The sequence below is a fragment of the Asterias rubens genome, chromosome 10 (assembly GCF_902459465.1).
Source record: "Asterias rubens chromosome 10, eAstRub1.3, whole genome shotgun sequence".
Classification (NCBI taxonomy): domain Eukaryota; kingdom Metazoa; phylum Echinodermata; class Asteroidea; order Forcipulatida; family Asteriidae; genus Asterias; species Asterias rubens.
The window spans coordinates 439246-451758 of NC_047071.1; the positions used below are offsets into that span (position 1 = coordinate 439246).

The window sequence follows — 12513 nt, forward strand, 5'->3', positions numbered from 1 at the left end:
ATTCCAGCTTTCAACGAATGAACATATTCGCACCATTGCACGAATGAAAAACATTCATTATTTGTTTTATATACCATCCAAGTAGAACTTTGTCATTTTGATTGAAAGATACAACTTTCAAAACAAACAATTTCAACTGTAGAAGCCGAATGCTAGTAATTTTACTATGCCTTCTTGCAGTAACACCTGCTGCGTTACCAAAGACACGCGCACGCAGTGATGTTTTTACTCAGCTTTTTCGTTCCATCCGAAAAGTACCATTGCACGCTGGCAGCGTGCCAGCGTGCAATGGTACTTTTCGGATGGAACGAAAAAGCACGGTGATTGACTCAGCGTGCAATGGTACTTTTATTTGCTATCACGTGACGGACAATCCTCCAATCAAATGGCAAGGATCTGCTTGGGTGTTATATAATATAATCTATACACTGAAGAACCAAGCAATGCCTCAAGTGAAAAAAATAATTTAGATAATTTTTCAGTGTTTCTTTCCCCGGCATTAAGTCAGGAATGATAATGATCTTAGCCAGCTGAAGTAAACAAAGAAAGCTCGATCAACCAAATTATGATGACATTTTCATATTTAAAAAACAATGTCAGATGCCAACACAAACATCTGCAAATTAGACTCTTCTCAAAAGGCTCGTTGCCTTTGACATTACACACAGTCCCTCAAGGCTTTGACAGTGTTCACAATGAATACAAATTGCCTTGAGAACAGCTACATGTAACCGAGAAACCTAAGAGCTTGTAAACTAGACTTGAAGTCATTACAGACTAATCAGAGTCTCATTCCACTTAATTGGCCTTATTCACGGGTGATTTGAAAGTGAGGCTGCTATATATAGTTCATCACATGTGCATACTTCAGTGTAAGTACATGTACAGTTTGACAGTTTTGTTTCGTAAAGCTGCTTAAGCAGAAAAAAATGCTTAACAGGCTTCTGCTAAGCACAAATTAGCAGGAAACTAGTCACAAATGGTACACGTGAAATGGTATTTTGGCCAGTAACCTTATTCTACTAAGCATATTTTTGTTGTGCTTAGTTACTTTTTGTGCTTTAAACGCAGCTCTGCCCAGGTCCCTTAATTGATATCTTGTTAGTTTGGCTACCTTGATGTAACAACACACTAAATTAGTCTGGGTAGCTAAACTTGCATTCATTTTAAGTCACGGCACCATGTGTGCATACATTTATACTATGCTCGATTTGGGCAGGGGTGCCTCCTCCCCCCCCCCCCCTAAAAAAAAGTTGTTTTAAAATTTAATGGTTCTTTAGGCCTACTTTAACAACCTCCTTTTCTTTTTTACAGAAGTACTACCTAAAATCTTCTAAAGAATTCCTGAGATGACACAATAGTGGGTGGGGTGGTCCATCATGCAAACTATCAAGCAACACACCCACGCCATTAACTCTCTGGAATTCAACATAAATGTGTACAGTGTAGAAGATCAGTCACAAAATCCATTGAGACGCTTCTCAAGAGGGCACTGAGGCAACAGTAGAGTTGGCCTCCTTGATATTCACAGGCTCGCTATCCCGGCTCGCTATCTGGGATTAACTGGGGTAATCCCTTACTTCATCAGGTACATATCTGGGATTTACTGTGGTAATCCTTCACTTCATCATGGGTACATGTCTCTCAGAACATTCCAGGCTCGCTAAAAATATAAGTTGGGATCAACTTAGCTCAACCCCACCCGAGGTATAAGGCTGTTTGAATGTTATGTCCACACGTTCCAACATGGCTTGAGGCATCACTTCAGTAGAATGTAACACTACGGGTTGAAATATTGAAGGAAGCGTAAAATCATATGGGGTTACATTTATATATGATATGTAATGTATTGTAATGTAATGTACATGTAACTTGAATTTAATATAAACATTTTTAGGGAAGAGTAAATTCATTCCCATCTTTAGGTTTTCAACAAACTCATCACTCAACTGAAGTGTGAAAATGTCATCAACTTGTACTTGTATGCCATCTGTACAATGTTTGTTCTCTCAGAAGGTGTTTATACAATTTCATTCACAGGCTTATTTTGATTGCAGCAATCAAAACAAACAATGTGGATCTTCAAATGAAAAGAGGTCTTCAAATGGACAGTACATGTCACACAAATATTTCTCTGGATCATTTGGCACTGTCATGAACTTAAAGGGTCGGTATATGTTTGGTAATGACTCTTAAAATAAATGGCAATAACAACTTACTTGGTGACATGTACAGCCATTTTGGGTTGTATAGTGCATTTTGAGAAACTTCTTACTTCGAATCACTACGGTTATGGAAAAAGATATAAGTTTTTATCCCCCAAAATTTGAATCTAAGAAGCGTTACTGACAGTAAGGTTTCTCAGATTGTGTTTTTCAAATGCAGATTATTCTTCCTACGTGAACATAACCGCTCCAGATTGTCTTCAATACCTAAAAACGCTACCACCTTTTTAAATGAAAACTTCACAGGTTAGGTTTTTTTTTGTATAAAAAATAGAACTATAGGATTGAAATCCCTTTTATATATGTTTATGGAATTAATCCAATCATTCCTGTACTTTGTCTTTCTATGATTTGATTTTTTGTCTGCTTTAATGATCACAATAATTGAGCTGCTCTGCGATTGTCATGGTAGTTAGATTGTACAATGTAGTGCACAATTGAAGCTTTATGTCATTCTTTTGTCTTGGCCTGGATGTCTTTAATAGGCCCAATCTCCATTGAAATTTATCATAGCAATTTGCAGGGACAAGCGCTGTGTTTAATGTATGTTTATTAATACAGTCCGGCTGTGTGACTCAAATTGTTTCAATCTAATATGTTCATTTCCATACACTACATTTTGAATCCTTGATTTTCTTGTATGCACCGTCTGTGCACAGCAAATGAACAGCTCGCCTAAACTGAGCAGTGGTGCACCAATCATTCAGTCAATGTACATGCTACATCTTTGCAGTAACACAAAGTGTACATGTATATCTACTTTTTTATGTATATCTAGATTTTTGTTCTTTAGAGAACTGTCTTGCTATATATTCTACTACCGCGAGTAGATTTTTAAGATTTTTCGGGAGACTTCTCAGTTCTGAAAAGAACTGATCTGCTTTTTAACTACTACCTGGGCAGAGGGTAGAAATCAGCCAGGCTTAGTACTTTAGGTTATAGGATTGTTATTAACTGCACTACCACGGAGTGAGTTCTTAAAATGGTCTCAACATTGCGACTAGCTTGCTCAAATCATCGTCAGGAGACAGAACTGAGAAGTCCCCCGAAAAATCTACTCAGCGGTAGTAGAATATAATATAGCAAGACAGTTCTCTAAAGAACAAACTCTACCTGGCAAGTAGATACACACATGGTGTTACCGCAAACCAAATTGATACCTCACCATGCAATGCCTTAAATCCCATATAGATGGTACATTATTCAGGTATAACAGTATGCCCTCTTCACTGTAGACTGCACACACCAACTGATTGCTATCAGTTATCAATTACACAGACCTGTCTCTTCCAATTACATGAGTTTTGCATGCAATGTAAGAGTACTCTATACACAGATGCATTTTTTAATTAGAGTACTTGATATCTGGGTGAGCCTAATTAAGGCCACTAATGAACCTGTGCATTGCCTTTGTGACCCAAGACAGTAATTATTCATTCGTTTCTGTTATTTTGACCACACACAATACTTTACCTTATATTTTAACGACAGTGGACACTATTGGTAATTGTCAAAGACCAGTCTTCTCACTTGGTGTATCTCAACATATGCACACAAAGAAAACCTGTGAAAATTTTAGCTTAATCGGTCATCTAACTTGGGAGATAATGAAAGAAAAAAACAGCCTTGTCACACGAAGTTGTTTGCTTTCACATGCTTGATTTCGAGACCTCAATTTCTAAATCTGGGGTCTCAAAATCTAATTCGTGGAAAACTTAGGCCTTACTTCTTTCTCATAAAATACTTTACTTCAGGGGGAGCCGTTTCTCACAATGTTTTATACTATCAACCTCTCCCCATTACTCGTTACCAAGTAAGGTTTTATGCTAATAATTATTTTATGTAACTACCAATAGTGTCATTACAGAAAACAAAAGTACAACAGGATTTGTGTGAGGATGGAGGTCTCCAAGAAGCATGAGCTTGTCGAGTAGAGATGACCCCAATTTAATTCAAATTACTTATTCATCATTATGCAGGGAGCTTCCCAGGAGTTTTCAAACTGTTGGAAATTTTGTAAGTTTATTAAAAACTTTAAAGGCACTGGACACAACCCAAAATAATTAAATAACATAAAAACTTACTTGGTAACAACTACACTGCCCAAATTCTGTCAAGCCATGCAGTTTTCCCCTGGGAGTGAAAAACTATCTCCTCAATATGCAATTATGCATTTAAAACCTCATCAATGAATCAGAGACGCTTATTTATACCGTAAGTTCACGGGCTGAAGCATCAGTAGAATTTGAAAAAATCTATTTATCATGTCTGTCAAAGAAATTTAAGTGATGTTCCCCTTTTAAGAACAGCATACACTGAAGGCGATGGGGTCACTATAGGTGATTACTCAAAACAGTTGTTAGCATAAAAATTTACTTGGTATTGAGTAATGGAGAGCTGTTGATAGTATAACAAATTGTGAGAAATGGCTCTCTCAGATGTAACGTAGTTTTTCGAGAAAGAAGTACCTGAAAGCACACAAATTCGTGTGAAAAAAAAGTGGTTTTTTTTCTTCCATTATTATCTCGCAACTTCGGCGTCCAAATGAGTTCAAATTTTCACAGGTTTGTTATTTTGTGCATATGATGAGATACACCAAGTGAGAACACTGGTCTTTGACAATTACCAAAGGTGTCCATTGTCTTAATTAATGTCTGGTACAATGACGCGCTTAACCACAAGTTACCACTTAAATTTGAATTACTGAGACTATCAAGACAGTTGCTAGCCTATGTCACATGATTTGAGTAATTCAACCAATAGAATGCGTTCTCTTTGCGTTGTGATCGTTATCGTTTTTGTTATCGCTGCAGTGGGACTCGGCCTTTAGGGTTTTGAAGCTTATGAGTTAGGATTGAGACCCATTTATGGAGCACTTTAAGGGTTTACAAGTTGATGCATCAACTCCTTAAATTAGGTTCAAGACTGATGTTTTTAAGTGTTAGTGTGGTGATTGAATGATGATAAATTTACAGTTACGCTCATTTACAAAAATAGTTTGAAATATTGTTGGGCTCACGATGGAAAGAAAACATTTTCAAATCTTACAACTTCAAAGCAATCATCTTTGAAGAAAAACAATTGGAAAGAAAAAGTAACATAAATGAACGATTTACTATCATTTGAATAAAATACCAATGGAACCAGACTGTCAGACTGTCTTGAAAATTTTAGATAATTTACCCATTACCGTAGATTTACCTCAGTTGTATTCTTGATATTATGATTTTGAAGTTCAAAAGATAACATTCCATTAATTTGAAATAATGTAGGTTGTTTCAACTCCAACCAACTCCCTCCCCTCACTCCCAACAAATAAATATGTCCAAAACACCATGGAGATTCGTTCCTCCATGAAAACAAACACCAGAATAGCATGTGTCTCAATAGAAATAAACCAGATTCCATAAAAACAGCAAGCTCAATATATAAACAAATGAAATAGACACAATTATAAAAGGTATGCTTACCTTTTTATCACCAGCATCTACGCATATTTGAACGTACAGTGTGAAGGGGGTTTTATGATTTACGACTAAAATGTATCAAATGGCTTCACTGCAGGTGTCCCTGCAACATCAGAATGCACTACAAAATTAATGGTAAGCCATGAGTGCGCTACCAAGTCTATACCATGTAGAACCGTGTATACATGTGTACAATGTGATGGGGTTACTAGCCATTCAATCTCTGCAGTGTGACTAATACTAGCCAGTAGATCCTGTCACTTAAAAGGCTGTGTGGAAAGTGTGGTCCATTTTAATAGCTACACACTGTACACTGTACAGATGTCAGTTGGCAGTATACATGTACTGGGCGAGTATGAACACTAGGGGGCAGTGTTCAACCATCAGTGATGTGTACATCACTTTTTAACAGGTTTTATCTTAGACATGTGAACACATGTCTGGCATCCTGTGGTAAATTTTGATCGACTTAAATAACATACGAAGCCATTGCAGCACCTGGGTATTGGATATCATTCTTAAATTTAAACACAAATTTGAGTACAGTGTTAATGGTCACCGTATTAACCCATGGGCATGTCTACTATTGATAACCGAGGACTGCAACAAAAGGGATCCAGGGAAAAGTCACACTGGGGACAGTCCTCTGTAGATTTTGTGTACAAAACCTACGGGGACGTCTGAAAAATGTCCAAACAATGGGAGAACGACGAGAAGTCCTCGGTCTGCACCATAAACATGCCTGTGTTTGTGTGTGTGTTTATTTGCTTGTTTGTTTGTTTGTTTTGGATTGCTTATAAATGCACATCAGCAACTCGTAGGGCTACAAGAAGTGAATATTTAAAATGAAAATAACTTTGGGAGCTTAAGGTATCACTTAAAACAGTATAGATTGTATGATGGAGCATTGGCTGGAGGGAAACATGTACCAGGCTCTTGTTCTACATGCACCTTGTTCTATATATCTCAGCAAATCAAAAGTGTATGGTTGAGAAGAAGCAGATAGCCTTGTTTCACGCCCAAAGTCCTTGCTCTATAAGCCTTTTTGAGATATGGCAGACACAATGCTACAACACTATAAGGTTTGGGTGAATTTGTGCGTATTGACCATAAAATAGAACATGTGTTACACAGTGAAGTGCGCAACAACAAGACAAAGGATTACTCTCTTCAACACATGTATGTATTCCCTTTAACTGCCACTGCCTTCATCCTGTTTAGAATGCCTTATACATAATGTATGGCGATGGGAAAACTAACCGCAGAATGAAGATGACAGATGGCACATTGAAACTGTAAAACATGGTTCCACGGAGAGTTTCTTGTTTTGAATGAGAAGCAAACTGAAACTTGCTGAAAAACATGGACATTGGGTGTTTATTGTGGGTCTACCTACTAGCATTACTCTATGCTACTAGCAATGTATACAATAGACACAATGGATGATCTTTTCCTAACCAAATGAAAATATTCCCAACGTACAGCACCAGGAATAACAACTTCCTCTGAGTCTATTGGTTCGTCTGATGCTTTGGGACTTTGTTGGAGCAAGGAGCTGGGGTGGATTTTACAAAGAGTAAAGACTAGTCTTATCTCGAGTTGGGGCAAGTTACTTGTCCTTACTTACATGTAGGACTCGCCTTAGCTTTTTAATTATCCCTATTTAATTATCCCAGAATTGTAGAACTTACTAGTCCCATCCTAAGTTAGAAAGCTCTATTCACACGACAATTTAACAGGGGTCCCTTGCTTTATGTTAGCATGGTTGAAAATGCAGCTGTGTTTGACAAGATTTTACAAGGGACCTTCGGACAGTACAACAATTGTTATCCTTCCACACGAAAAACAGTTTTTAACATCTTACAATTAAGCAAGGGACCCTTGCTAAATTGCTCTCATATGAAAGGGGCTTAAGCTCCCATCCAAACCGAAAACAGGAAGTTTGTTCACCGGCCATCTCCTGTGAACAGACACTGCGACCAGTACAAATAGCATCTACCTGGCGTTTGATTTCCCTCAAGAATTACAAACGAAATGGCGTCAACACCTTGACACAAATCCAACAAAGACAGACAGGGGTGCAGAGAGAGGGAGAAATATAGAGAGAGTTTGCTCCCCACTCTTGACAGGATGTGTTACCATGGTTACAAAGAGATGATCAATACGGAGAGCCTTTTGACTTGACTCCAAGTCACTTGAATCCATGGTTTCTGGGGCACTGTGCATAAGACATTCATATTTACAGAGTATGTGTTTTTGGTTTGAATACTAGACCATTTTTAAGAAACTACAATACACCTGGGCCCAATTTCAAGGCTCTGCTTACCATAAGCAAAGAATCGGCGCTTAGGGAAGCAGGGAAATCTGCGCTTTTGTCAAGTATTTTCAACATTTCTTAACAGAGCCCAAACCAGAACCTAAGCCAAAGCTTGGAAAACAGCCATATTTGTGTCGTTTGACATCGACATAAAATAAGAACGTCACATATGATTATAATTTACTCCTATGATTATGAAATACTTTGCAGAAAAAGTCTACCAGCATACTTGCTGTACGATACAGGACTGCAATTTGTTGTGAAGGACAGATTTTCAAGTGGATGGAAATATGTACATATGTTTGTCATTTATTGCATAAAAACTGCAGTTGACATTGTACATGTACACTATACAACACACAATTCTGATTTTTGATTGAAAACATATAAAAAATTGAATAGACCTGGATCATCTGTTTTATTTCAGATATCATATAATAAACCACAAGAGAAAGAAACTGGGTACATTTTAAAGTTTCCTTCCCTGGTGGTTTATTATTTGATAGAAAATACAATTCTGTACGATGAGATGATGTCCCATATGATCAAATCCCAGGCTTGGTGCCTTATTATTGAAAATGCAGAGGACACCAAGGCATTTCCTCCTTTGTAAAGGGCAGGGCTTGGAATCACTAGGAGGCCACAACCTCTGTGCCCTGATCTTGGCCTTCATGCCCCTTCAAAAGTTTCTAATAAGACACTAACCCTTTCCATAGAAGCGCCCTTTAAAATGAAAATGGCCCTGCCCTACCGAAGATAAAATTACAAGACCGAAAGGGCACCTCACTTATAAGGAAAATGTGAATTTCTACTGGAACATTTCAACGGGCACCAAGGCAATGACCAGAGGCATGGAGGGGATTGTCTTCATTGTCTCCATATGTAGACGTAGATAATGTAAGGTAAAATGCGACTAATGTAACAGTCAAGTGCATTCATGTTTACAAAAATATAATTAAAAATGACACAATGAAACGAACAATAACTATATTTTCAATAAGGCAACAGATGGTGTTTGTGAGTTCCCAAGATCCAACTAAACCAATTTGAAATAGTACGGATGACATTTAAATTATCCTGGGTGTTTTTTTCAGAGAGCTACAGGTGTCGTCTAGGGCAGACTTTCCCAATGTCAGCAGGCCTTGAACTTCCCTCTTGAAGGGACACAGAAATGTTCCTCTGGTAATGGCAGTTCTATGAGAAAAATGCAAGTTTGAACAGGAATCTTGCACAGGGCACTACGGCAAATGTGAGGGCACCATTGCAAACGCTGTGGATTGTTTCAAGGCTGTGGGTGCCGTAGATTATTGTAAGGCTTCAGACAGGGCTCCAGTTGGGGGGTGGGCGGAGGCAGGGGGAATCCACAAGCCTCAGGGCTTGTAGTTCAAAATGTTTACTGAACCTGAATTCTAATCAAGTAAGTTTTGATGGTCATTAATTTTTGGAGTAAGACCAGTCCTAATTTGAGGCATGGGATCGCACCTACACGCTTGAAAGCTTTCACATGAGTGCAAATAATCAAACACCTGGTCCCTACATAACGCACGCCACGTCATACATTTCTTGCAAAATTATATTTCCTTTTTTGTCAAATAAAATAATGTTGGAAAAATCACAGAGCTCGGGAAAGTACTGAGTATAAACACACATCAGCGTATTGGGTAAAACCAAAATTAATATTCTTTATCCCAGATGCAAATTTCCATCAGAGTGTTTGTGTTTGTGATTTTGTGAGGACCCTTGAGACTGTTGTGGACAAATATTGCATTGAAATTTTTTTAAGGAAAGGAATGACACACAACCCCTATGAAGTCTTGACACAGCTGAGTTTATTTTGGCCTAAGTCCCAGCCTGTTCCACAAATTTGTGCCCAGTAAACGTTTTTTTTGGAACAAGATTCCCTGCAGAGACTTGTTGATTTTTCCACTCAAATTCCACCCCTGTCGCTACCCTGCTCATTCTGTGCGTAGTGCAGTGCAAAAACTGTAGTCTTGGTTCAAGACCGAACCTGTTATTTATTTTATGAAACATGGCAAATCACAAACAACCACTGCCGAAAAAGGCGCTTCCTCCCTACAAACCGCGCTTATCTGCTATCACACAGTCAAATATTAATAACAGGAAGGTCTTATGCGACAAATGGTTTGATCAAGGGAGAGAAAGCCAAAGTGTTCATCCCACGTGAGTGTCATCACTCAGTGGTTGCTAAGGTGGACGAGGCTGTATGGATCAATCAATTTGGCTTTACGGTAAGCTCTGAAGGACAACTGCCATCAGGCACACCGTAACATGAGTGTTTTCTGCACAGACAGCATGACACCCATGGGTTTCAGTCACCACTAGAAAATCCTAATCCCCAAGCGAAATTGTCACACCTTTCCTCGACTTACACTACAGAGTCTGGTTCTTGCCAGACCACATTTCGTCGATGCCCATCCAAAAACCTATTACGGCTTTCGAGGCAGTCACAGCTTTGACAATTTTGTAGAAATAACGATGGTAACATCTATTTCCAGGATATTTTTTCTGGAAACTTGTCTCGATGGTAAATATTGATAGATATTTTCAGAATCTGTTAATTCCTTGTTGACTACTGGACTGTAAGTTTCAAACAGGAAATGATACAATAGTTGGGACAACATTATGTATTACAGGGGAAAAAAATCCTGTGAGTTGACTACTTGTTGAATGTAACAGAGGGAATTAAACAAAGGCCATGGAGGACATGGCATCAGTTGCTCTGGTCTTGGCCTTGGTGCCCCTTCAAAAGTTGTACACTTTGAATATCAACATGTTTTAAAATGCCCAAACTTGTTTATGTCCCCCATTGAGACCAATTAAACTCGATTGGATTTGGTTAAGTTACCTGGGTGAAACTTTCCTGGGCTGTTCTCAATGGACTTAAAATGGACTAGTTACCAAATTTGCTCTGTAATTTTACCCCCCAAAAGACAAATGCGAACACGGCTAAAGTCTTCCATTTATACAGTACCTTGTTTCAAAGGGACATGTTACACAGTGCTGCAGCACAAACAACTCCCAGTTAGTGTTTGACTACACATTCGTTCTGTGTACATAAGGACGATCTGTAGGCTTATTACATTTTTAATGAAATCCTCATTCTCATTTGTACACCAAGTTCATTATAATAATAACTCAATGTATTATAATAATAACAACAAACCATCCAATATCATTCAACACTTACCAGAAAACTCAACCCCAGTAGAAAGTCAACGAATGCCATTTTCTCTGTTGTATTAGACAAAACCTGATCATTTATGATCTTTCAAACCACTCGACGTCACTGTTCCAACCAATCCTCCCAACGCAATGCGAATCTAGACACTAGCCTACCAGTACAATATTCCGAGTTCACCTCCATGGAACAGTGCTGATACATCAAGTCATCCAGGGGCCCATGGCCGCAGAAGAAAAAACTACTTCACAGTAAATTTTTATGACAACTCTGCCGTGGAGTGGAAAATTGATGGCTAGCAAATCAGCAAACACATCTGTTCTGCTCATGAGAACTCTATTTGCATTTCATTTACATATAAACTGTTATAAACAAATTTGCAATCGACTGCTGAAATATAACAGTACTTTACGATGAACATTTTGAAACGAAAATCTTTAATGGATGTTTTAAACCAACACACTGTTCCAACAGATATTTTGTGCAGCACGCAGTATGAAGCGTTTCTGTCCCACATAAGCAGTGCACACTTGCACAGTTGTTTTTGTTTAGTAAACCTGTGTATTATCGTGTTTACACCTTTTGTACAAACAAAACTGTGTACATGGACATTTTTAATTAAAATGTGTCAAGCTCCGGCCACAGTCGACTGGTGGGAAGTCATAATAGTGGTTTGGACATGATGGTGTAAAAGCTGAAACACTTTTACACACATTTAAACAAATTTGCTTTATATGTGTTGCTGAGAATCTATATTAATCATAAAATGCAGACAATTTAATGGGATCATATTGGCGCGTGGATTTCTAGACGACGCAAAATCGCCCGAAATAGGCATTAGTGTACTTTCATATGACCTTTGACCTTTGTTGGTGGGGCAACATGATCCCGCTTATTATTCAATTGAAATCTGTTTAGGAACACTCAACTTAACCAAATACAAGAAACCATTAATGGGATCTTGTTGGCACAGATACTTACAGTGATGAGAAAAGTGAATGTTGTGCCAATTCTAGACCCAAATGTGTGGAATGGCAATACTTAGAAGACAATTTTCACAAAAATCTTTTGACAAGCAAATTGCAGGGATCCTAAGATTCTTTTTTTCATTTGTCATTAGATGAAAACTGTTTCAAAACCCGGTTGCCATAAAAAAAAATTGATGTTGGCGCGCAAGGTTACGGAGATGCAAAAACACAACATATTGGTAAAATTTGAACTTCAACCCCTATTGTCTCTCTGCGCCAACGAGATCCCACACACTTTGCACTTCAATTTGTTAAAGGGATGCAAGCTCTTTCATGT

General features: G+C 38.2%; 1 protein-coding gene across 5 annotated transcripts in view; it reads right to left on the bottom strand.

Annotated features, from left to right (window-relative positions):
- LOC117295330 (multiple C2 and transmembrane domain-containing protein 1-like) overlaps window positions 1-12513 on the bottom strand; it is an 89575-nt gene that overhangs the window by 52278 nt on the left and 24784 nt on the right. Inside the window, exon 1 of one of the 5 annotated variants that reach the window (XM_033777911.1) lies at window positions 11218-11274. The exons of the other annotated variants lie outside the window; for them this stretch is intronic. Within the exon in view, the coding sequence (XP_033633802.1) occupies window positions 11218-11256 (39 nt within the window). The 5' untranslated portion in view covers window positions 11257-11274. Of the gene's footprint in view, window positions 1-11217; window positions 11275-12513 lie in introns of those variants that run through there. 5 annotated transcript variants of the gene reach the window in all.